The 27226-nt window shown below is 38.1% G+C and overlaps 1 protein-coding gene across 14 annotated transcripts in view; it reads right to left on the bottom strand.

The window, feature by feature from the left end:
• Bicd1 (BICD cargo adaptor 1) overlaps window positions 1-27226 on the bottom strand; it is a 154506-nt gene that overhangs the window by 52329 nt on the left and 74951 nt on the right. For all 14 annotated transcript variants that reach the window (XR_003956156.1, XR_869604.3, XM_006507014.4 and 11 more), the window contains exons 2-3: window positions 26805-27017; window positions 16289-16441 (exon numbers count right to left, since the gene is read on the bottom strand). Coding sequence is in view for 12 of the 14 variants with exons in the window: in XM_006507014.4 (XP_006507077.1) it covers window positions 16289-16441; window positions 26805-27017 (366 nt within the window). In the remaining 2 variants the exon portion in view is untranslated. The remainder of the gene's footprint in view (window positions 1-16288; window positions 16442-26804; window positions 27018-27226) is intronic.

Raw genomic sequence — 27226 nt, 5'->3', positions numbered from 1 at the left:
TGGAGACTTTTCCATGGTACTAACCAGATGCCACCCTTTAAAAACATATTATCTGGCTGGGTATGGTGGCACATGCCTTTAATCTCAGCTTTCAGGAGACAGAGACAGGTGGATCTCTGACTTTGAGGTCAGCCTGATCTACAAAGTGAGTTCCAGGCTACCTAGGGCTACATAGAGAAACCTTGTCTTGAAAAAACAAACAAACAAACAAACAAACAAAAACAAGCAAGCAAGCAAACAAGCAAACAAATAAAGCATTTTATCTGGGCCACACATAGTGGTATGTACCTTTAATCCCAGCACTCTGGAGGCAGAGGCAAGCAGATCTCTGTGAGATTGAGGCCAGCTTTGACTACATAGTAAGTTTACAGGCCAGTAAGAGTTATATAGTGAGACCCTGTCACAAAACAAACAAACAAACCAAAAATACTTTTTTATTCTCTTAAGTATCCCTCAGTATGCCAATGCTCCCTCTGTAAAGTTTAAAACCAAATTCTGCTCTTCAGTAAGGAATTTGCTTAATAAATAGCTACTCTGAAAAAACTAGAATAAATAACAAACATACTATTAGATACTAACATAAATTGTGCATTTAGTTTTATATGTATTTGTATTTTCATTGTTTAAATTGAAACCAGTATCTTAGACCATTATCATTTTCATATACATTTTACTCCCCCTCCTCTCTTTTCTTAACGTAATTGCTTATTTTGAAAAAATTTGAGGCATCAGTTTAGTTGGGATATAGATTTGACTGATATAAACAAGACCTATTTAAAAGTGCCTTAGTTGAGATAAAAGGATTTTAACCTATGTAACAAGTAAGGACAGATAGCCAAGGCAAGCTTGGAATCTCAGCTTCATGAGTCTGTCTGTGAACAAGGCTTGTCTCTTGCTACATAACCTCCTACTATAGTTCATGCAATACGGCAGGTAGTAGTAGGCATGCCATTTTGATTATGTCACCGGAAGATTGAAGGAAAGTATATATCCTTTCCTTTTAAGGATGTCTTAAAGTTTCCCATATTGCTTTTCTTCACAAACATATAACATTCTGCTGTAAGGAAAGTAAAAATGTAATCTCTAGTAGGATAAGGCTTGCATAGATATGAAAGAAGCAGCATTAAGTGTTATAGAAGGTCACTAGACCAATGGTTCATGGAGCACACTATGGAAGATCCATAGTGTGTTTCTAAGACTTAATTACATATGGGAATGAGAAGAGTATTAATTATTTTTTGTTTTGTTTTGTTTTTCGAGACAGTGTTTCTCTGTATAGCTCTGGCTGTCCTGGAACTCACTTTGTAGACCAGGCTGGCCTCGAACTCAGAAATCCGCCTGCCTCTGCTGGGATTAAAGGCATGTGCCACCACTCCCGGCTCCAAGAGTATTAACTCTTTTTTTTTTTTTTTTTTTTTTTAGTTCCCCGCTGCCCCGAGTATTAACTCTTAACAGAATGTTCGCCACCCTACAGCTTGTAATAAACTTTGTAAGGCATATGAATAAATAATGTTTGTAAGAATATCTTCATCACACTGTGAGGCAGAGTATACATTATATAAAAATACAGCAAAAATACTTCTAAAGAAAAAACAAATGTCATTATAATTTCAACATTTCCATAACAGAATTACTCAAAAAAGTTAAGTAGAAAAAAATGTGTTGTCTTAGTTACTTATTTGTTGCTGTGAAAGGCACAATGACCAAGAACACTTATAGAAGGAAGGGTTTGTTGAGGGGTTACAATTTCAGAGGATTAGGGTTTATGACTACTACAGTGGTGAGCATGGTAGCAGGAAAGTAAGAATGACACTGAAGCAGTATCTGAGAGCTTGCATCTTGATCCACAAGTGTGAGGCAAAGAGAGAGCTAACTAGGAATTGTGTGGGCTTTGGAACCTTAAAGCTACTACAGTGGCATACCTCCTCCAATAAGGTCATACCTCCTAATCCTTCCCAAACTGTTTTACCAACTAGAGTCCAAGTTATCAAGCATATAAACCCCTCAAAGTCATTCTCTTTCAAACCGTTGTCTTCCACTCCCGTAGGCTCATGCATTTAGTCCAACTTCAAAAGTCCTCACAATCTTTTACAGTCTCAATACAGTTTAAAAGTCCAAAGTCTCTTCTGAGAATCAAGGAAATCTCTTAACTATAATCCTCAGTAAAATCAAAGCAAAAATAAAAAATTGCATACTTTCTTAATCCGATGGCACAAACTATACGTACTATTCCAAAAAGGAGGCATAGTAAGGATATATTGGACCAAAGTCAGACCAAAACCTAGCAGAGAAAACTTCAAACCCTCTAAGTCCATGTCTGATGTCAAAGGGTGTAGATACCTTCACACTTCTAGCTTTTGCTGACTGTAACACACTTATCTTTCAAGCTTTCTCATTCCCTGCCTGCAGATTTCCTTGGCAGATATCACAAGACTATAACATTTTTAACATCTTTGGGTCTCCAACACAACCCAGGCTGTGTCACTTTCACAACTTGACATAATGGCTTCTTTACATGAATGCCTTCCTTTCACAAGTTGCAGTGTTAGTTTGGTGGGGCCTTGCCCTAAGGGTAAAACTTCCTTTACTCCATTTTGCATCAGATCTCTCTCCTTACTTGCTTTCAGAACAAGCCTTGCTCCAATACTAAATTTCTAGGTGTTCTTTTTTCTCCCCAAACTGTACATTTTGTATTTTTTTCCCTGCTTACTGTTTTTCATTGAGGTCCTGCATAAGAGTAATCACTAATAACCACATGATGAGTATAAAGGTTGTCTTGAAATTTCTTCTGTCAACAAAAATATTCCCAAACTTTTCAATTTAGCTTCAGGTAGATTCTTGGGATAAAGCCAAAAAGCAGCCACATTATTTGCCAGAAATATCACAATTGCTTTTAGTCTAGTTGTTAATATTGTTCTCCTCTGAAATTTCTTAAGTTGGGTCTCTGTAGTCCACACTGACCTCAACACTACTGCCTTTGAAGCTCCTATTAAGGATGGCCCATTATGTCCCATTTAAAATATTCAATCACTTTCTTAGTCTAAATCCCCCAAATCTTCCACATTTCTCTAATAAATAGCATGGCCATGCCTTTTACATAAATAGCTCACCCCCTGGTACTGACTTCTGTCTTAGTTACTTTTCTGTTGCTGTGAACAAGATATCATGACCAAGGCAATTTACAGAAGAAATAATTTATTGGAGCTTACAGTTTCAAAGAGTTAGAGTTTGTAATGATTATGGTGGAGAGTGTGGCAGTAGCCAGGTAGGCAGGCATGATGATGGAGTGGTAAATAAGAGCTTACATCTTTATCCACAAGCACTAAGGAGAGAGAGAGAGAGAGAGAGAGAGAGAGAGAGAGAGAGAGAGAGAGAGAGAGAGAGAGAGAGAGAGAGAGAGAGAGAGAGAGAGAGAACTAACTGGAAACAGTGCGGGCTTTTGAAATCTCAAAGCATGCCTCCAGTGGCACATCTCCTTCAACAAAGCCACACCCCATAATTATTCTCAAATAGTTCCACCCACTAGGAATCAAACATTCAAATATATGAGCCTCTAAAGGGCATTCTCATTTAAACCACCACACATGTCAATTATCATGCTAATGTTTTATTCTAAATGTCGATTTGAGTAAATATAAAAAAAAAATCTTCTCACTGCATACTACCAATAATTGCCTTCTAAATGTGTCAAGAGCCATTTTTGCCTGCTTCTGTGAAAGCCTGCATTTCAGAAAGAGTCAAGTCAAGCCAGGGTCTACTGGGAGGTTTCCTGGCCTGCTGACGCATGGAACAATAAGAGGGGGTGGGATACACTTGAAGCTCAAGTTGAGGGCTGAATGTTCTGTTAATCTTCGAGGAAGGAACAGGGAGCGATAGGGGGCCCCCAGATAGGTACAGATATTGAATGTACATCAGCCATGGTCTCTGTTGGCTTGTAACTTTGTTTCCCACAATACTGTAAAGCATTTAAGGCTATGAGAAATATATTTGGTGCTGTCCAAATACTCACTGGACAGCCCTCCCAGTTTCTAACCTTTGTCTCTGAGTCTTCCGTTCTTCCTATAATCCTCACTCCCCTGGACCGGTACATAATTATATTTAAAGGAGGAATTTTTGTGTTACACATCATTATGTAAGATTATAAGTATTTGGTCCAGTGAGTTGCTCAATGGGTAAATGTACATGCCATGCAAGCCTGGTAACTTGAGTCTAATCCATAAAACGTTTGCAAAGTTGGAAATAGAAAACTGAAAAAAAAATAAAAAAAAAATTAAAAAAAACTGACCCCATAAACTGACCCCTATTTGCACACTGTAGCACACACACACACACACACACACGTGTACACACACAATGTAAATATACCTAGAATAATAAATAATTTTTAAAAGATTGCAGAGGCACTCCCTCATAGAAGCGGGGGGACGGGGGATGAACTAGGAGCTTTGCAGAAGGAAACCTGGAAGGGGGATAACATTTGAAATGTAAAGAAATAATATAACCAATAAAAAATGGAAAAAAGATTACAGAATAATAAATAGCTCTTTGGAGAAAACACATAACAGATCGTTTTAAACAATGCAGCATAGCTATAACAATGTGCAGACAAACTTTTCTCTAAAAAACATTAGTACCTAGTCTGGAGCATCCAATAACCTGGATGACCCTGGACCAATTTGCCAAATTAACATAGTCCTTTGTTTGCATTCTGTACTATAGTGGGCCCAAAAAGGTACATATTGTAGTGTCCCTTTGGATATCAAATGATTTCAAGGTAGTGAATACAAAATGGTAGCCATAGACAATGTAGCCTATAAATAAATGTTAGATATTTGACATTCAAAATATTATTTTCCTTGGTTGGCAATATTTAGAAATTGAATGACCAAATATTTTTTAAAACATGTAATTTCTCATTAAAAATAAAAAGAAGGAAAAGAAAGGAAAGAATTCAGACAATGTCAGGCCATCTTTCCAAAGAACAAAAATCACTACTAGCTAAACAGTGATTGTTTCTTCTTTACATCTGTATACTGATCAATGCTATTTAGGATCTTCCCCCAACCCCTGATTTATCTGGTTTTGTGATTCCGACCAGAACTCTTCAGCCTTTCCTGCCAAGCAAAATCCAAACCCTTTTCCTTCACAGTAGCTCACTGGGCTCGGTTTCAACTATACTGCTACTCCTTCCCACACTTTATCACTTTTAGTAGATCAGAATTCATTTCCCGATCATATTAGCAATAATGTGAAAGAAATTGAGGAAAAAGTAGAAAGACAAAGATTTTAAAACATCACCCTTGAGATTATTCTAATACCTACTAATGACTTAGTATCAAGGGAGCTTGGGGTTCAGAAGGGTTTACCCAATTACAGAAAAATAATAGATTATATTAGATTGGTTTGGGGAAAGCTAGCATAGAAATTTACTTGGGACAATAAGGTGTTATATCACAATTTCTTCCAAACCCACTTCTTTTACTATAAAGTTGTCATCTCTTTACATTCTTTTCTTTCCCTCTTGCAAACTTCCCCTAGCATTTCAACCAACCCACTGACTATCATCAGATGGTGTCATGGACCTATATTTCTAGACATTAAGTTCATTTGCATTGTAGATCTCTTATTTGTAATTTTGGTCAAAAAAATTGAGCCCTAGGTCAGGGATTGCAAAATATTACTATGATTATGGACCAAATCTAGCCCACTAAGTATTTCTGTGAGTAAAGTGTTATTAAAACACAAACACACTGATACGTTACTGCTTTGCCTATGGCTGAGTTGCATACTAAATGGTGCAGAGTAAGGTAATTGTTTAAGGGAGATTATATAGTCTATAAAATATAAAATATTTATCTAGAAAAAAAGAGATGCACAAATTTCTCTCTCTCTCTCTTTTTTTTTTTTTTTTAGAAAATGGGCACCAAGGCCCTGGTGGTGTAAGTGACAGTCCTGGTCACTACTAGCATTTGAAGAGTTTGTGTCTAATTGTTTTTTGTTTGTTTGTTTGTTTGTTTGTTTGTTTTTAGGTATTTTCCTCGTTTACATTTTCAATGCTATCCCAAAGGTCCCCCATACCCACCCCCCCAATCCCCTACCCGCCCACTCCCCCTTTTTGGCCCTGGCGTTCCCCTGTACTGGGGCATATAAAGTTTGCAAGTCCAATGGGCCTCTCTTTGCAGTGATGGCCGACTAGGCCATCTTTTGATACATATGCAGCTAGAGACAAGAGCTCCGGGGTACTGGTTAGTTCATATTGTTGTTCCACCTATAGGGTTGCAGTTCCCTTTAGCTCCTTGGGTAAATTCTCTAGCTCCTCCATTGGGGGCCGTGTGACCCATCCAATAGCTGACTGTGATCATCCACTTCTGTGTTTGCTAGGCCCCGGCATAGTCTCACAAGAGAGAGCTATATCTGGGTCCTTTCAGCAAAATCTTGCTAGTGTATGCAATGGTGTCAGCATTTGGAAGCTGATTATGGGATGGATCCCTGCATATGGCAATCACTAGGTGGTCCATCCTTTCGTCACAGCTCCAAATTTTGTCTCTGTAACTCCTTCCATGGGTGTTTTGTTCCCATTTCTAAGAAAGGGTAAAGTGTCCACACTTTGGTCTTCGTTCTTTTTGGATTTCATGCGTTTGGCAAGTTGTATCTTATATCTTGGGTATCCTAAGTTTCTGGGCTAATTTCCACTTATCAGTGAGTACATATTGTGCGAGTTCCTTTGTGATTGGGTTACTTCACTCAGGATGAAACCCTCCAGGTCCATCCATTTGCCTAGGAATTTCATAAATTCATTTTTTCAAATAGCTGAGTAGTATTCCATTGTGTAAATGTACCACATTTTCTGTATCCATTCCTCTGTTGAGGGGCATCTGGGCTCTTTCCAGCTTCTGGCTATTATAAACAAGGCTGCTATGAACATAGTGGAGCATGTGTTCTTCTTACCGGTTGGGACATCTTCTGGATATATGCCCAGGAGAGGTATTGCGGGATCCTCCGGTAGTACTATGTCCAATTTTTTGAGGAACCGCCAGACTGATTTCCAGAGTGGTTGTACAAGCTTGCAATCCCACCAACAATGGAGGAGTGTTCCCCTTTCTCCACATCCTCGCCAGCATCTGCTGTCACCTGAGTTTTTGATCTTAGCCATTCTGACTGGAGTGAAGTGGAATCTCAGTGTTGTTTTGATTTGCATTTCCCTGATGATTAAGGATGTTGAACATTTTTTCAGGTGCTTCTCTGCCATTCGGTATTCCTCAGGTGAGAATTCTTTGTTCAGCTCTGAGCCCCATTTTTTAATGGGGTTATTTGATTTTCTGGAGTCCACCTTCTTGAGTTCTTTATATATATTGGATATTAGTCCCCTATCCGATTTGGGATAGGTAAAGATCCTTTCCCAATCTGTTGGTGGCCTTTTTGTCTTATTGACGGTGTCTTTTGCTTTGCAGAAGCTTTGCAATTTTATGAGGTCCCATTTATCGATTCTTGATCTTACAGCACAAGCCATTGCTGTTCTATTCAGGAATTTTTCCCCTGTACCCATATCTTCGAGGCTTTTCCCTACTTTCTCCTCTATAAGTTTCAGTGTCTCTGGTTTTATGTGGAGTTCCTTAATCAACTTAGATTTGACCTTAGTACAAGGAGATAGAAATGGATCAATTCGCATTCTTCTGCATGATAACCGCCAGTTGTGCCAGCACCATTTGTTGAAAATGCTGTCTTTTTTCCACTGGATGGTTTTAGCTCCCTTGTCAAAGATCAAGTGACCATAGGTGTGTGTATTCATCTCTGGGTCTTCAATTCTGTTCCATTGGTCTACTTGTCTGTCACTATACCAGTACCATGCAGTTTTGATCACAATTGCTCTGTAGTACAGTTTTAGGTCCGGCATGGTGATTCCACCAGAGGTTCTTTTATCCTTGAGAAGAGTTTTTGCTTTCCTCGGTTTTTTGTTATTCCAGATGAATCTGCCGATTGCCCCTTCTAATTCGTTGAAGAATTGAGTTGGAATTCTGATGGGGATTGCATTGAATCTGTAGATTGCTTTTGGCAAGATAGCCATTTTTACAATGTTGATCCTGCCAATCCATGAGCATGGGAGATCTTTCCATCTTCTGAGATCTTCTTTGATTTCTTTCTTCAGAACTTTGAAGTTCTTATACAGGTCTTTCACTTCATTAGTTAGAGTCACACCAAGGTATTTTATATTATTTGTGACTATTGAGAAGGGTGTTGTGTCCCTAATTTCTTTCTCAGCCTGTTTATCCTTTGTGTACAGAAAGACCATTGACTTGTTTGAGTTAATTTTATATCCAGCTACTTCATTGAAGCTGTTTATCAGGCTTAGGAGTTCTCTGGTGGAATTTTTAGGGTCACTTATATATACTATCATATCATCTGCAAAAAGTGATATTTTGACTTCTTCCTTTCCAATTTGAATCCCCTTGATCTCCTTTTGTTGTCTAATTGCTCTGGCTAGGACTTCAAGTACAATGTTGAATAGGTAGGGGGAGAGTGGACAGCCTTGTCTAGTCCCTGATTTTAGTGGGATTGCTTCCAGCTTCTCACCATTTACTTTGATGTTGGCTATTGGTTTGCTGTAGATTGCTTTTATCATGTTTAGGTATGGGCCTTGAATTCCTGATCTTTCCAAGACTTTTATCATGAATGGGTGTTGGATTTTGTCAAATGCTTTCTCAGCATCTAACGAGATGATCATGTGGTTTTTGTCTTTGAGTTTGTTTATATACTGGATTACGTTGATGGATTTCCGTATATTGAACCATCCCTGCATCCCTGGGATAAAACCTACTTGGTCAGGATGGATGATTGTTTTGACATGTTCTTGGATTCGGTTAGCAAGAACTTTATTGAGTATTTTTGCATCGATATTCATAAGGGAAATTGGTCTGAAGTTCTCTATCTTTGTTGGGTCTTTTTGTGGTTTAGGTATCAGAGTAATTGTGGCTTCATAGAATGAGTTGGGTAGAGTACCTTCTGTTTCTATTTTGTGGAATAGTTTGTGAAGAACTGGAATTAGGTTTTCTTTGAAGGTCTGATAGAACTCTGCACTAAACCCGTCTGGTCCTGGGCTTTTTTTGGCTGGGAGACTATTAATGACTGCTTCTATTTCTTTAGGGGATATAGGACTGTTGAGATCATTAACCTGATCTTGATTTAGCTTTGGTACCTGGTATCTGTCTAGAAACTTGTCCATTTCATCCAGGTTTTCCAGTTTTTTTGAGTATAGCCTTTTGTAGAAGGATCTGATGGTGTTTTGGATTTCTTCAGGATCTGTTGTTATGTCTCCCTTTTCATTTCTGATTTTGTTAATTAGGATGCTTTCCCTGTGCCCCCTAGTGAGTCTGGCTAAGGGTTTATCTATCTTGTTGATTTTCTCAAAGAACCAGCTCCTTGATTGGTTGATTCTTTAAATAGTTCTTCTTGTTTCCACTTGGTTGATTTCAGCCCTGAGTTTGATTATTTCCTGCCTTCTACTCCTCTTGGGTGAATTTGCTTCCTTTTCTTCTAGACCTTTTAGGTGTGTTGTCAAGCTGCTAATGTGTGCTCTCTCTAGTTTCTTTTTGGAGGCACTCAGAGCTATGAGTTTTCCTCTTAGAAATGCTTTCATTGTGTCCCATAAGTTTGGGAATGTTGTGGCTTCATTTTCATTAAACTCCAAAAAGTCCTTAATTTCTTTCTTTATTCCTTCCTTGACCAAGGTATCATTGAGAAGAGTGTTGTTCAGTTTCCACGTGAATGTTGGCTTTCTATTATTTATTTTGTTATTGAAGATCAGCCTTAGTCCATGGTGATCTGATAGGATGCATGGGACAATTTCAATATTTTTGTATCTGTTGAGGCTTGTTTTGTGACCAATTATGTGGTCAATTTTAGAGAAGGTACCATGAGGTGCTGAGAAGAAGGTATATCCTTTTGTTTTAGGATAAAATGTTCTGTAGATATCTGTTAAGTCCATTTGTTTCATCACTTCTGTTAGTTTCACTATGTCTCTGTTTAGTTTCTGTTTCCATGATCTGTCCATTGGTGAAAGTGGTGTGTTGAAGTCTCCCACTATTATTGTGTGAGGTGCAATGTGTGCTTTGAGCTTTACTAAAGTTTCTTTAATGAATGTGGCTGTCCTTGTATTTGGAGCATAAATATTCAGAATTGAGAGTTCCTCTTGGAGGATTTTACCTTTGATGAGTATGAAGTGCCGCTCCTTGTCTTTTTTGATTATTTTGGGTTGGAAGTCGATTTTGTTAGATATTAGAATGGCTACTCCAGCTTGTTTCTTCATACCATTTCCTTGGAAAATTGTTTTCCAGCCTTTCATTCTGAGGTAGTGTCTATCTTTTTCTCTGAGATGAGTTTCCTGTAAGCAGCAAAATGTTGGGTCTTGTTTGTGTAGCCAGTTTGTTAATCTATGTCTTTTTATTGGGGAGTTGAGTCCATTGATATTAAGAGATATTAAGGAAAAGTAATTGTTGCTTCCTGTTATTTTTGTTGTTAAAGTTGGCATTTTGTTCTTGTGGCTGTCTTCTTTTAGTTTTGTTGAGGGATTATCTTCTTGTTTTTTCTAGGGCGTGGTTCCCGTCCTTGTATTGGTTTTTTTCTGTTATTATCCTTTGAAGGGCTGGATTCGTGGAGAGATAATGGGTGAATTTAGTTTTGTCGTGGAATACTTTGGTTTCTCCATCTATGGAAATTGAGAGTTTGGCTGGGTATAGTAGCCTGGGCTGGAATTTGTGTTCTCTTAGTGTCTGTATAACATCTGTCCAGGCTCTTCTGGCTTTCATAGTCTCTGGTGAAAAATCTGGTGTAATTCTGATAGGCTTGCCTTTATAATGTTACTTGACCTTTTTCCCTTACTGCTTTTAGTATTCTATCTTTATTTAGTGCATTTGATGTCCTGATTATTATGTGTCGGGAGGAATTTCTTTTCTGGTCTAGTCTATTTGGAGTTCTGTAGGCTTCTTGTATGTTCATGGGCATCTCTTTCTTTAGATTTGGGAAGTTTTCTTCAATAATTTTGTTGAAGATGTTTGCTGGTCCTTTGAGTTGAAAATCTTCATTTTCATCCACTCCTATTATCCGTAGCTTTGGTCTTCTCATTGTGTCCTGGATTTCCTGGATGTTTTGAGTTAGGATCTTTTTGCATTTTCCATTTTTTTTTTGATTGTTGTGCCGATGTTCTCTATGGAATCTTCTGCACCTGAGATTCTCTCTTCCATCTCTTGTATTCTGTTGCTGATGCTCGCATCTATGGTTCCAGATTTCTTTCCTAGGGTTTCTATCTCCAGCGTTGCCTCACTTTGGGTTTTCTTTATTGTGTTTACTTCCCTTTTTAGGTCTAGTATGGCTTTGTTCATTTCCATCATCTGTTTGGTTGTGTTTTCCTGTTTTTCTATAAGGACTTCTATCTGTTTGGTTGTGTTTTCCTGTTTTTCTTTAAGGACTTGTAACTCTTTAGCAGTGTTCTCCTGTATTTCTTTAAGTGAGTTATTAAAGTCCTTCTTTATGTCCTCTACCATCATCATGAGATATGCTTTTAAATCCAGGTCTACCTTTTCAGGTGTGTTAGGGTGCCCTGGACTGGGCGAAGTGGGCGTTCTGGGTTCTGATGATGGTGAGTGGTCCTGGTTTCTGTTAGTAGGATTCTTACGTTTACCTTTCGCCATCTGGCAATCTCTGGAGTTAGTTGTTATAGTTGTCTTTGTTTAGAGATTGTTCCTCTGGTGATTTTGTTACCCTCTATCAGCAGACATGGGAGACTAGCTCTCTCCTCTGAGTTTCAGTGGTCAGAGCAGTCTCTGCAGGCAAGCTCTCCTCTTTCAGGGAAGGTGCACAGTTATTTGGTGTTTGGACCTCCTCCTGGCTGAAGATGAAGGCCCAAAACAGGATCTTTCCCAGAAGCTGTGTTGCTTTGGCCAGGAAGGTGGCCGGTTGTCTGGAGCCGAAAATGGCGCCGCCTCAGAAGCTCTGTGGCTCTTGCCTCATTTCTCTCTTTTTTTAATGCTGTACTATTTTTTTCTTTTTTTATTGGATATTTTATTTATTTACATTTCAAATGTTATCCCCTTTCCTGGTTTCCCCTCTGTAAACCCCCTATCTCACCCCAACTCCACTGCTTCTATGAGGATGCTCCCTCACCCACCCACACTTCCATTTCACCACCTGGTATTCCCCTACACTGGGACATCGAGCCTTCACAGGACCAAGGGCCTCCCCTACCACTGATGCCAGATAAGGTCATCCTCTGCTATATATACAACTGGAGCCATGGGCCCCTCCATGTGTACTCTTTGGTTGATGGTTTAGTCTCTGGAAGCTCTGGGAGGTCTGGTTGGTTGGTATTGTTGTTCTTCCTATGGGGTTGCAAACCCCTTCAGCTCCTTCAGTCCTTTAAGTCCAATGGTTGGCTGTGAGCATATGCCTCTGATTTGTCAGGCTCTCGCAGACCCTCTCTGGAGACAGCTATACCAGGCTCCTGTCAGCAATCACTTCCTGGCATCGCAATAGTGTCTGGGTTTGGTGTCTGTATATGGGATAAATTTCTCTTAAAACTGAGTTCTCATGTTTCAACTATCATCTGGGCTAATAAACACTCCCAGGCATCTTGGCACTCTTCTAAGGATACCTAACAGTGGCCTAATTAACTGTCTAGGCAAATTACATGCAGTTTCAGATACTCCACACACTGTTCATTCCTGCCTGTGCAGAGGTGCCATTAGGACCACAGAAGTCAATGGAATAACCACGTAAAACACTACTAATTTAAGTGAACTTGTCTTAAAATCTTCTGTGTTCTTTATCACTAAGTGCTCCACACACAAATATACATACCAACAAATATATCCTTATAGTTTTTAAGTATCTGAGGATTCTATTTAGAAAAAAAAAATGTATTTCTCAAGTCTAAATTTCTCCATTAGAACTTACTTATTCCAGCCACATCAGACCTAAGTGCCTTGTGTGTGTGATTGTCTATCAGCTGTTGCATAGGAAACTCAGTACACATAGTGGAAAGAATGATGTGAATATACATGGGGTATCCTAGTAACCCTCTTGATTGGCTGAATCAGTGCCTTCCCTCACATTCCTAAGAAGACATCTTATTTCTGCAACACTCAAAAGCTGGAGGCAGGGAGAAAGGGAAGAGGATAGAAGCTATGATCAGAAATCAATTTTCAATTTTGTCAGCCTTTGGATTTATTTTCTCTTTTGAGTTTTTCCATCCCCCGTTGACCCTTACTTTTCTAAAACTCAACATTTTAGACCTAGGTACCAAACTAAAAAGGGAGAAAAGTAGAATCATGCATTGTGGGTTGTTTCCAAATTTACCAAAGTCAAGAGTCATACTCTATAGATTCCCATATCTCACCGGCTTAATACTGTGTCTGGTACTTGGTTGATCTCCTGACTGAGTGACTATAATAGGTTTAAATTAGATGTAAATAGCTTTAAATTTATTTTATAGAGCAAGACCCTCTGAGAGATTTGAACTTTTAGTTCATCTTTAATAAATTATTTGAGAAAATTCATAGACAAATTATCATATTGCAAATCCAAGAATACAAACAACAGTAATTGTGAAAACTCACAGTGCAAACCAATTAGGAACACTAAACCATCTATTGTGATTTGAATGTGAAATATCCCCCAATATACTCATGTTTAAACACTTAGTCACCTGATGGAGGCGTTATTTGGAAAGGTTATGGAACCATTGGGAGGTAGAAAAGTGAGTTACTAGGGATAGACCTTAAGTACTTATAATCTGGCTAGCTTCATGCTCTGGCTTTTATGCCTTCTCTATCTGCAACCATGTCTTCTCCATTGTGATGGACTGTTAGCCTCCAAGTTCTAAAAGACAAAACAAACCTTTTTTCCACTAAGTTGCTTTTTTACAGAGTATTTTAATCACAGCAAAAAGAAAGTAGATAAGACAGAATTTGGCACCAAGAAGTAAGGTTACTGTTGTCATAAACCTGACCATGAGATTCTTAAGCATTGGGAACTGGTTTGTTGGGAGAATCTACAAAAGCTCTTGAATGGTGTAAACAAAGATTAATGGGTTGTTCTGGTGGGAATTTGGAAAACCAAATAAAGAGAGAAATGCTGATAGTAGTGAGATGGCTTATGATATTTCAGAGGGGAACAGAGTCTATCAGGAACTAGGCACCAGGCTATTCATGTGATAGCCTAGAAAGCATCTAGGGACGTTCTGCCTATGTCCTGAGAATTTGTTTAGGCCTGAATTAAAATGTAATGAACTTGCCATGTTTTGTTAGTGAGATAAGTAGGCATGACAGAATTCTACATGTGGCATGGCTATTACTTTTTTTGTGTAGGTCTGAAGTGATAAAGAATAATAATTGAGGTAAAGAGGTGTTTTTAAAAAGTGTTCTTTTCAAAAGGAGAAAGTCTAAGCGCCACGGTTCATGTGACTTCAGCTTCTGGAAAGCAATTACATAGGGAAATACTTCCCAAGGGTCAGCACACAGAATCTGATAACAACTGTGATATGAAGGAGCCAGATTCCATCCAAAGTGGCACCAGAACTTACTAGTGTCTGCTAGTACCATGTGGCACTGGCTTTGCAGGCATGAGAGATGCAATACTGAAAAGTTCATGAAGTCTCCTTCTACAGTTTCAAAGAACTACTGAGACAAAAGAGTATGTGCTATGAATAAAGTTCCAGAAAGAAGGCCTTGAGAGACTCCTGTGTGAAGGAAGCTGTGAAGGTGAATACTAAGTTATAGCAGAGACTCAGAATATTGAAGATACAAGGACCAGGAGACATTTGCTAAGGAAAGCTGTAGGCTGTGTGTGCTGCAGAAGGCAGAGCTAGAAGAATGGGGCCCAGCCAATTTCACCACAAGCTCCAGATGGCAGACATGAGGCTGCAGGATTTAGTTAGACTAAATACATTTGCACCAAGAGATGATCATGAGCCTAGAGGGGCAAGAATGTTGTGGTTTGAATGTTAAATGCACCCTACATGGTCACATGTTTGAATTCATGACTCCTACCTAGTGGTTCTGCTTGGGAAGGTTGTGGAACTTTTAGAAGATTGTCTTGATGGTAGAAGTTGTTCACTGGGGTTATACCTTGAGGCGTTATAGCCCAGGCTTACTACCTGATCACTCTCTGCTTTCCAGAGGCAAATGTAATATGACCATTCAACCTCGTGTTTCTGTTGCCATGTCTTTCATGATTGTTACTATGCATTCTCTCCCATTATGGACTATGTCCCCAACAACTGTAAACCAAAACAAATCCTTTCTCCTTTGTTTTTGCCTTATAAAGGACATTGTATTACAGCAACAAAAAGAAACTAAGACAACATCTAGGCCTCATTCCAGGAAAAAAATGTAAATTACAAGGGACTTTTATAATGAAGTTACAGCTAAAAAACAAATTGAACATTTTTTTCTCACAATTTTCTTCCTATCAATTTATACTTTTCTATATGCACTGAGAACAATTTGTCCCAAAAATGAGACAGACAGACAGACAAGAAGGAGGAGGATGATAAGGAAGAAAAGAAGGAGAGATGAAGGAAATGGAAAGAAAACAAAGAAAAAGAAGGGAAGGAAGGGAGGGGGAGGAGAGATGATGAGAGAAAGGCAAAGGAGACAAAAAAGGAAAGAAATGAAAGAAAGAGGGAAGAGAGAAAGGAAGGAAAGGGAAGAAAGAAGGAATTGGGTAAAGGAAGGGAGAATGGGGAGGAGGCATGAAAGTAAAGGGAAGAGAGTGGAGGGGCACAGAGAAGGAAAAGGAAAGGAAGGAGAAGAGGAGGAAGACAAGTATTTATAGGAAGATCTTGAGGATGCCATGTAAAACAAGTGAGTATACCCAGCAACAATGAGAAGTTGCTAAGTTAAATTTATTAGAATGAATTTGACTTACTACTAAAACAAATTAGCATGGAGCTAAAATAAATGAGCATTCTTCTTACTTATAAACAGTATTGTAAAGTATACTACTTATATGGCTTTTTTTTTCTTATACAATTTAGCTGACAAAGGAAAATTGAGAAATTCCAGTATACAAATTAAAGGAGTATAAGAAAAAAATCCTGGCAGGCTCTTTCTTAAGAAATAATGTATAGAGCCGAAGCGATGACTCAGCAGTTAAGAGGACTTCTGTGTGTGCTCATACACAGACCACAAATAGTAAAGACAAATCTTTTGAAAAAAAGAAAGGTAAGAGTGAACCTCATTTATTAGAACATGTGAATCCATCTGTGGTATAATTTTTTAAAAATCTTAAGTCTCACCTGGTTCTGCTTCAATGTGGACACTAGTTTCTGCAATGTGATATTTTCTTCTTCCAATTCTGTGTAGTCCTGAAGGAGTCGGGCCTCCCGGAATTTATATTCTCGGATTTCATCTTTCATTCGTATTCTCTGTAGCTCCACCATCTCGTTGTTCTGAAACAATACAAAAATCAGAATAAAGCTTCCCTATTCTAGGTTTCGGTAAATGTACACAAAAAAACTGGCAGTTATATAATAGAATGATTTCCTACATTTAAATTGGTACTGCCTTTTTTTTTTTTTTTAGATTTATTTATTGGTTATATGTAAGTACACTGTAGCTGTCTTCAGACACTCCAGAAGAGGGAGTCAGATCTCATTACGGATGGTTGTGAGCCATCATGTGGTTGCTGGGATTTGAACTCCGGACCTTCGGAAGAGCAGTCGGGTGCTCTTACCCACTGAGCCATCTCACCAGCCTGGTACTGCCTTTTAAGATGACAATTTAATGATATCTATTAAAACTTTTAAATCACAAATACCTGACCCAGCAATCTGACATTTAAAAATTATTCTTAAACATATTTTCAAAGAAATAAATAAAAAGCTAAGCAAATTCATGTTTATTCACACAAAGAATGGGAAATAGGCTATAGTTTTTGCTATTTAGAGAATGCTGAAATAAATTAATATCTTTAAATTGCAAAACTATTTAAAAATCAGAAGAAACTTTAATGTATTAAAAGAGAAGTATAGCTACAGTATATCATTACATGTGAAAGTAAGCTGTACACTAGTATGCACAGTAGGATCTCATGTGAATTAAAAATAAGGGAGTGGACTAGAGAGATGGCTCAGTGGTTAAGAGCATTTGCTGCTCTTCCAGAGGACATGGATTGGATTCCTAGAACTCACAAGACAGCTCGCAACCATCTGTAACTCCAATTCAGCATATTCCATGCCGTCTTCAGTCTCCACAGGCAACAGGCATGCAACTCAGATATCCATACTCATAAAATAAAAACAAATATTTGTAAAGTAAAAATTTATATTTAAAAATAAATTAATAAGGGGGAGGGTCTGGGTATTATGGTACACATCTGGATTTCCAGGGCATAGAGGGCAGAAGGAGGAGGATCAGGGACTCATGCACAGGTTGGGCTATATAGCAGCCTATTTCAAAAAACAAAACAGTAAAAATGAATAAAATTAAAGAAGTGCATACATGTGTACATGCATATACAAACAAACTTCACTTTCGTGTTATTTAAATATATTTGTGAAAATTCTCCCCAAACTGTCAATAGTGATTATTTAGCAGGGGTAGGGCTAGGCAGATCATAGCAATAAGAAGAAGGCCAATTAATTTTATAACCTATGGAAGCCCTATGTAAAATTCTCCATTGTTTAAAAACTCTTTATTGTTGACCTCCACTCCACATATCTTCATTCTTTATTCAGTTTCCATCTCTGTAGAAACATGCACTAATGATTCACCCATTCTAATTTATGATTGATAGGGCATCGCTCTTAAGAATGAGTGCAGTTGGGGCTGGAGAGATGGCTCAGCGGTTAAGAGCACTGATTGCTCTTCCTAAAGTCCTGAGTTCAATTCCCGGCAACCACATGGTGGTTCACAACCATCCGTAACAAGATCTGGCGCCCTCTTCTGGAGTATCTGAAGACAGCTACAGTGTACTTACATATAATAAATAAATCTTAAAAAAAAAAAAAGAATGAGTGCAGTTAATGAGAGAGGGAGAAACATCTTTGTGTCCCATAGCTTGAAAGATAAATAGACATCCTCAAATAAAAAGAGGTTCAAGTTGGATCGCTCACCTAGCGATCATTCACTGCGTGAATGCTGGCAAGCCCCTGAGTCCAGAAAGCATTGGGTTTATATACAGTATAGTTAGGAGGAATAGTGTGAATATTCACAGAAAAGGAGAGTAGAGGGTGGAATAGTACTGAAGCGGGAGTGGGGGTTAATGGCTGTCTGTTCAAGGACTAATTTTATGGTCAGTCATAACTGTCTGTGACCTGACCTCTGTTTACTTTTTACTTTTTCCAAGGTTTCCCTTGTCATTTCTCTAAGGTCTCCAGGACAGGCTCCTGGAGAGTTACCAGGAGGAGTGTTGGATTTTGGAGACACAAAGGCAGGGAGAAGTGTGGTCTACTCAGAATGTCCTCATTAAGGGGAGTTTTATGGGTAGTGGTGCTCTACAGCTAGGGGAGGGGAAGAGGCTACTGCAGGAGGACACAGCACAGAAACCAGCTCTCTGCATATCCTGCTTGCAGCTGGGGGATGGGGAGGGAGGATGGGAGCCTCTGGCGGGAAACGCAGAGGCAAACTGTACAATACTGAAGTCTCTCTAGTATCAGTAATTCGGGGGTTACAACAAGCTGTGGTTTTTGTGTGTGTGTCAATGATGTTAATAACCCTCTTGCCTAAAGGACAGTTCGACTTATAGCCCCTCCCCTTCCCTTCCTCCCTCCCACCTCTTGTCTTTCCCCCTCCCCCTTCCCTCTCCTCTCTTTCCCTCTCTCTCCTTAAAAACAGGGTGGATGACATAAACCACAAAGCTAGCCAACCATGATTTAAATGTGGCATAAAATTAAAAAGCAAAAAACTAAGTAAAATGTAAAAAGGTAAGACAAGATGATCAGGGCCTGTGTAGGAATCAGTATATGTCATGTTCACATCTTGATTATTTTCAGTTGAAAGCACTAGAGAACCAACAGACTCAGGAAGGGCTTCCTGCCCTTCCTTTTCAACCTAAAGTGTCCAGTAGAGAAAAGTCTTATCCTTCTATATGGGAGAAGAACATTCTTATCATCAGAGACAAAAATCATGCTGAAATGGGTTTATACAAACAAGCTACTAAGGTAAGTCTAATTTCCCACAATTCACTGGGTTAAAAACTTCAGTAAAGGCAGAGGCAGAAAAAGCTCTATGAGTTTGAGGCCAGCCTGGCCTACATAGCAAGTTCCAGGCCAGTAAAGAATACATAGTGTGACCTGTCCCAAAAAACAAAACCAACAAAAAAGGTAAGACTGGAATATTTAGGTATTGTTAGCTTTCTATATTTAAAATACTAAAGAAACTTCATATTTTGTTTTCAATAACTGGCTATAAATTGGGGGCTAAAGAGATGACACCGTGGTTAAGAGCACTCTTCCAGAGGACCCAAGTTCAATTCCCAGCACCCACATGGGGCAGTTCACAGCTGTGTGTAACTCCAGGATCTACACAGCTATACATGCGGGCAAAACATGAATGCACATAAAATAAAAATAAATAAAAATTTAAAAAATCATTGGTTTCCATATTTTATTTTAGAAAATTCATATGAAAAGCAATTAATTTAATTTGGAGCAGGTGATAAACATAATTCTTTCCTTTAGACAACTGAAACAAATATTTCTTTTTTAATTATTTTTTTATTTTTGAGATTATAATATAATTACATCATGTCCCCCTTCCCTTTCCTCCCTTTATACCCTCCCATATACCTTTCCTTACTCTCCTGTAAACTTACAGGCTCTTTTTCATTAATTTTTATTTTACACACACACACACACACACACACACACACACACACACACACAGATTCTTAAATATATAAATACCACAAGCTCAGTCTGTACAATGCTACTTTTATGTGTGTTTTCAGGAATGACCATATGGTACAAGATAACCAATTGGTAGGCTCTTCTCTAGAAAAGGGTATTTCTTCCACTCTCAGCATTCCTTAGTGGTCTGTAGTTCTTTGTGTAGGACTGAAGCTTCAGGGTCTTTCCCCCATCCACTTTATTATGTCTATTGTTGTCTATGTTCAACTTCTGTTTAGGCACTCATGTTGGTGAGTCTTAACGAATGTAGTTTCTGATATTCCTAGAAGACACAGTCTCACAGCAAACTTCCTGATCCTCTGACTCCTATAGTATTTCCTGCCTTCTCTTCTGAAATGATCTCTTAGCCTTAGGTGCAGGAAGTGTTTCATAGATGTACCCACTTTCTTTTTTTTTGTTTTTTTGTTTTTTTGTTTTTTGTTTTTTTTTGAGACAGGGTTTCTCTGTGTAGCCCTGGCTGTCCTGGAACTCACTTTGTAGACCAGGCTGTCCTCGAACTCAGAAATCTGCCTGCCTCTGCCTCCCGAGTGCTGGGATTAAAGGCGTGCGCCACCACTCCCGGTGTACCCACTTTCTTAAAGCTATGACTATCAAGATACTAACAATAGCAGTTTGAAACAAAAAACTTGAACCTGTCTTTGAAACTAGTCTATCAAGAACACATGGGCACTGATAACTTAAAAACTAAATCAGACCATTTAGAGATGCATTAAGAATAGAAGAGCTACCAAATAACTGAAACATAAGAAAAAAAGATAACATAACACTTATAAACTTAATACACATGATGATATAGTAATAATTAAATAGTGTTCCTTGATGTCAGAGTAGATACAAATAACAACAAAACAGAATAGAAATAGGGAGATATCTCTCAAAGAGAGAAGTCCAGAATATAAAAACACAACAGAATGATGAAGAACTCAAAAGTGAAAATTAGAACATAACAATGGGCAGTGAATTTCTGTAATTTGAGAAGGGTCAAAAGAAAAAGACAGGGTAAGATACTAATTTAAAATTGCTATAACATAGTCAATAGGAAATAGTCAGTAAATTTAAAAACAAAATCACCAAAACCTCAATGAGAAAAACAAATCCAATAGGCCAATGATAGGCAGGATGGAAAACTCATACCAAAACATTAGGAAAACTCAATTAGCATTTAGCACACACTAATAGTATAACACTAAAATCCAATAAAGGTGTAAACTTTAAGGCATAAATTATTCCTTAATTTCATATTTAATTTATGATATTTACTCTACACATGAATAAAAGTGGTATGCTTCTTATTCTTTGGCTCTTTTTCTTTTCTGGATATCTACTGCATGCCAACCTTTGTGCAAGAATGATCTCAAAAACTCATTTCAAAATATCATTATTGAGGGCTGGAGAGATGGCTCAGTGGTTAAGAGCACTGACTGCTCTTCTGAAGGTCCTGAGTTCAAATCCCAGCAACCATATGGTAGCTCACAACCATCCATAATGAGATCTGACGCCCTCTTCTGGTGTGTCTGAGAACAGCTACAGTGTACTTATATATAATAATAAATAAATCTTTGGGCTGGAGGGAGTGGGGTTGGAGCAAGCAGAGGTCCTGCATTCAATTCCTAGCAACCACATGATGACTCACAACCATCTAAACAGCCACAGTGTACACATATACATAAAATAAATAAATAAATAAATAAACAAATCTTTTAAAAAATCATTATTGTGCCAGGCATGATGGTACATACCTCTAAGCCCAGTATTCAGGGCATAGGATCAGGAAGATCAAGAATTAAAATTATGTAGCCAGTTTAAGGCCAATCCAGGCTAAAATGAGACTCTGTCTCTTTAAAACAAATTCACTGTTTATCTATGAAATAAGTAACCTAAAAAAATTATAATGCTTAGTGCATGTCAGGCATCTTATTTGGACCTTATATGTCCCCTAATAACTCGCATCTTGAGGGCTTTGGGAAGTGGTGAAACCTTTAGAAGACTGAAGAAGTTAGTTCACTGGGACACATCCTTTAGGAGAATACTGGATTCTAATCCCACTTCTCTGTTTTCCTTTGCCTCCCAGATACTGTGTTTTGAGCATTTTGTTCTGCTATAAGCTCTCCTATGTGGGGCCACCTTGCCACAGGCCCAGAAGGAAGAGGAACAATTGGCCATGGACATAAATCTTTAAAATCATGCTCTAAAATGACCTTTTCTTCCTTAAAAGGTATTTGAGTCAGGTATTTTGTCAGTGACAGAAAGCTGATTAATACGTGGGGTTTGGTGAAATGGGAATAATTTTCTAAAGACTCATGTACTCAGAAGAGCCCAAAACTCCCTATGTAACTGAAGAGGACCTTTGATGTCTTATTTCCTGCTTCCACCTCTTAAATTCTGCAATCATTATACCTGGCTTTCTTTTTATAGATATATTTCCCTTTTCTTTTTTTAAAGATAGGATTTCACAATGTACCCAAGCTAGCTTCAAACTTGTTAGTGCTGCCTCAACATTCCAAGTTGCTAGGAGTCCAATCATGAACCACAGGCTGCCAGGAATGGAAAACTTTTTTCTCTTACTAATAGAAACATACAGTTGTTTGATCACTTATAAAAGTGATATAACTTTCTACAGGTCTTCTTTTAAAAGTTTTTGATCTGATATAGCAACTCTACTTTTAGAGTGATATATTGAAGAAAACCTTAAATATATCTAATAAACTCACACAAACAGCATTCAGATAACATAACAACTAAAGTTAGCTCTGCAATAGTTACTGTTCCAAGTGTTTCCCACTTACTAATACAACAGTCTCATAAAGCAGGTGCTGCCACTAGTCTCATTTGTTAGACAACAATACTGAGGTTCAAGATAAACCACCTGTCTAAGGTTATTCAGCTAATATGTGATGATTAAATGCTAATATGGAGGTGAACCTACTTATAAAGTTTGCACTAAACTTCTAATTTCAATTATTTAAAAAGTTTTAAGTAAGAAACATAAACAAGTTTTAGTAAATACATTATTCTTACTTAATATGAAATGGTATGTTTATAGCTTTAACAAATTTCCTGATATTGTAGCTTAAGATAAATTATGGGCAGCCAAGACCAAGAATAGGTCAAATAAGATGGTTTTAGCTTGCAACTTGGTAGAATATATTAAAGAAAATTCAGGTCTAACAGTAGTTAAATCAGCACATCAATAATCTACTTTGATTTCAAAAAATACTTGTTGAATTCAATTTCTATAATGATTATGGACCCTTTTTATGCTATAACAGAATGCCCGAGATTAGGTACTTTATAAAAGAAAGGAAATTTATTCTGCCAGGAGCCATCAAGGAGAAGCTAAAAACTAGCAAGTGATCGTCCTGACATGGTTCCACCATGGACTGTAAAGTTAATGATGGATTTGATTCTCTAGGCAAGGCCGAGAAGAATTTCATTTTAGGAAAGATTCCTGCTATTAATATGCTTTTCCTGCTATTATTAAATAGATACAACAATCACTAGGTATTAGCCCACCCCTTTGAGCAGATTTCTGCAGAACAACAAAGATGTCTTGTAGTGATGCTATATAGACAAATAGATGAATTCTTAATTATTAATGATGATTCCATAAGATTTCCTAAAATTATTAATATTATTATTAATGTTAGTAATTATTAAGATCTTTTATAATAGGACTCCTGTATTTCCTTTTAGGTCAACTCTAATCAAGGTATTTTGTAATTCTCTCATTAAGGTAACCAATAGCAACATGTTGCTAAATCCAATGGTCAATTCAGATTCTTCTTTGTCCCTTTAATATCACTGTACTATTGATCACTCTCTTCTTAAAAACTACTTTTTTCATTTGCTGTCAAGGAACCATTCTCCCTTTATTTTCCTTCTACCCCACTATTATTTTAGTTTATTCCACTACTTCCCCTTCTCTTATCCAATCTCTCCATGCTGATGTAGCCCAAAGCTCAGTGCTTGGACTTCGTTTCTCTATCTACACTTACTTTTTATATATTAGGCTTCATTACAATGAAAAATTATTTTACTCTATGCTACAGTTTGAATATGGTTTGTTTCTCAAGGGCATGTGTTGGGAGCTTGGTCCTCCATGTGACAGTCTAGGAAAGTAGAACATTTAAGGGGTAGGCATAGCGTGAGATTCTTAGGTTAGCTGGAGGTGTACCCTTAGAAGGTATTATGGGACCAAAATGTCTCTGGCTTCCTCTTTGATAATGTGATCCCTCTCTCATACAGACATTCCTACCATCACCACAGGGTCCTCACCAGAGCTGAGTGGATATCCCTGAATCTCCAGAACTATAAACTAAATCATTCTCTTTTCTTTGCAAAATAGCTTATCTCAGGTACCTTATTATAGTAATAAAAAGCACAGAATTACACACTGGCAAATGATAGTTTTATTTCATGTTTATTATATGCATGTGTGTTTTGCCTGTATGTATATATATACACCACTTACATGCCTAGTGCCCAGAAAGGCCAGAAGAGGGCACTAGAATTAGAGTTACAGATGTTTGCCAGACATCATGTGGATGTTGGGAATCAAAGCCAGGGCAATCAGTTAAAAGAACTGTAATATTTTAATATAGTAGAATAATATCCAGCTATAAAAAGGAACAAATTTGAGGTTGAAGTATCCAACAAAGATGAATCTCAAATGCATTACGACAGGAAAAAAGGATTCAGTCTCAAAAACTACATGCTAAACGATTTCACTTTTGTGCACTTCTTGAAAAAGAAAATAAAAGCTCTAGTAGAAGAGCACATATTATTTGTTTTAAAGGCATCTGCCTAGGTTACTATAGGTATTAAAGATAATGAATAAACAAATTAAAATTTGAAACTGAAAAATTAAAACTGAGTTGAACATTTAAGGAGAAAGCCAATATATAGACCCAATGGTTTGCATTTTTAAGGATTTCCAACAAAGGTAAAGGTTGGTAGTAGTCAGTAGTGACTAATGACGACTTCCTCCTCCTCCTCCTCCTCCTCCTCCTTCTCCTCCTCCTCCTCTTCTTCTTCTTCTCCTCCTCCTCTTCCTCCTCTTCCTCCTCCTTCTTCTCTTCCTCTTCTTGCTCTTCCTCCTCCTTCTTTTCTTCCTCTTCTTGCTCTTCCTCCTCCTTCTTCTTTTCTTCCTCTTCTTGCTCTTCCTCCTCCTTCTTCTTTTCTTCCTCTTCTTGCTCTTCCTCCTCCTCCTTCTCTTTCTCCTCCTTCCTCCTCTTTTTCTACCCCTTCTTCCTCTTTTTAAACACATTGTAAACACATGTATTGACTGATATTGGCCATAGATCATATTGGCAGTAGAGAGAGAAACTCACCAAGATGCTAAGCCTTCATTTTCCGGAGGTGGAGAGGGGTGCAGTCACTCAGGGAAGAGTGACACCTGGTTATCTCACTCCAGTTACTTTATTCAAACATCATACAAAGTTAACCGGGGCTGGGAAATGTTCCACTGGCAAAGTTATCTTGCCTTTGCTGTTCATAAGAGCAGACAACCCACACAAATCTCAGTCTCTTTTGACAATGGCTAATCATAATCAAAAATAAAAATTTCAAGTTTGCCAGGAGTGTCTTAGGACTAGGATTAGTGCAGCTGTAAGCTCTCATTTAGCACCAAGTGCAGACCTCTATAAAGACAACATTTCTTCAAGGTTCAAACAATCTCATAACAATTTTTCAGTCTCTATTGATTAACCCAAACATAGCAAAGGCTTTACTATACATTTCATTTAAAGCCAGACACAAAAGCTTTATTAAACATTTCACTACACAGATGATGCAAGTCAAACTAAAGAAGAATGTCCAGGGTCTGGCCTCAGACCACACTCTAAGAAGGAAATGTAAGACAGTTTTATTAAAATAAAATTGTTAGTGGTAGGCTAAACCGGTCCAGACAAATAGAAAATTCAAGAAATTATTCTCTATATATTCAAAAACTAGAAACACAGTTAGCAAAACAAAGGGAATCAACTCTTCATTTAACCAAAAAATAACAAGTAGACTGGCCAAACACTAGTATGGAAACCTTGGAGGGAAGCAGGAGATAGAAAAATAAGAACTACACTTTTTCCAATATAGTATTTTTACTGACTGTTTGGAAATTTCACATAATTCATCCAATCACACTCTCTTTCCCAGGACCATCCTCTCCCTTTGTGATCCCCCCACCCGCCCCCCCCCCAAAAAAAAGAAGAAAAGAAAGCAAGTTCATTTGTGTTGCCCATGTTCACTGGAGCATGATCACACTCCCAGTGGCCAGTTGCTTAAAGAAAACTGAGGTCTTCTGTGTCCCTCCCACCCTACCTCACCCCTGTCAAAAGCCATCAGTTGTGAGGAGCAACACTTCAGGATCCTTCTCACAGTTTTTAAGAGTTCTTTTTAATGGCTTCCTGACAAGATTGCAAGACTGTTTCATATCTCTCTCTCTCTCTCTCTCTCTCTCTCTCTCTCTCTCTCTCTCTCTCTCTCTGGTTGTGGTGATGGAATATCATCTTCATGCTGAATAGAAAGAAGCTTACTACTATAACCCATGTGGGGGCTGGAGAGATGGCTCAGTGGTTAAGAGCACTGACTGTTCTTCCAGAGGTCCTGAGTTCAATTCCCAGCAACCACATGGTGGCTCACAACCATCTGTAATGGAATCCTATGCCTTCTTCTGGTGTGTCTGAAGACAGCTACAGTGTACTCATATAAATAAAATAAATAAATAAAAAATACTATAACCCATGTGTTAAAAGAGTTGGTCTATAGTTTGGCACTATTGGTTAGTTTGATTGTTAACCTAACTGGATTAAAAACATCTAGTGTTGGTGAAACACATGTCTCTGTAAGGGGATTTCTAAAGACAATTAGATCTTGAAAGACAAATCTTAAAGGGAACTGTCTTGTTTACCTCTTTCAGTTCCTGTACAACGGCCGAGAGCCTCTCATTTTCTGCCTGGACATTTGTAACCACAGCCCGGCTCTGCTTCAGCTCATTCTGCATCTCCAAGATCTTGTTTAGATAGTAAGCTTCTTTGGATGCAGACTCCTGAAGAAGTGTTTCCTCCCGAGTCTCTCCATCCTCAGCTACTTTACGGTGGATAGAGAAGGACTGCCCAAATGCCTGCAAATTTGGAAAGAGAGAGTGCATCCCAAGATTATTGAACAGATTTAGGCAAATATTTTATTTGGTTTTTCATATAAGAAAAGCTACTCTGAAATACTGCTAGATTAAAAAAATAATAAATGAATATACATACATACATGTGTACATACATATATACATACATACATGTGTAATAACTCATACCCAGTCTGGGAGGATTGAAACCT

This window comes from Mus musculus, chromosome 6 (assembly GCF_000001635.26).
Source record: "Mus musculus strain C57BL/6J chromosome 6, GRCm38.p6 C57BL/6J".
Classification (NCBI taxonomy): Eukaryota; Metazoa; Chordata; class Mammalia; order Rodentia; family Muridae; genus Mus; species Mus musculus.
This window is presented reverse-complemented; position numbering and strand designations above follow the sequence as displayed.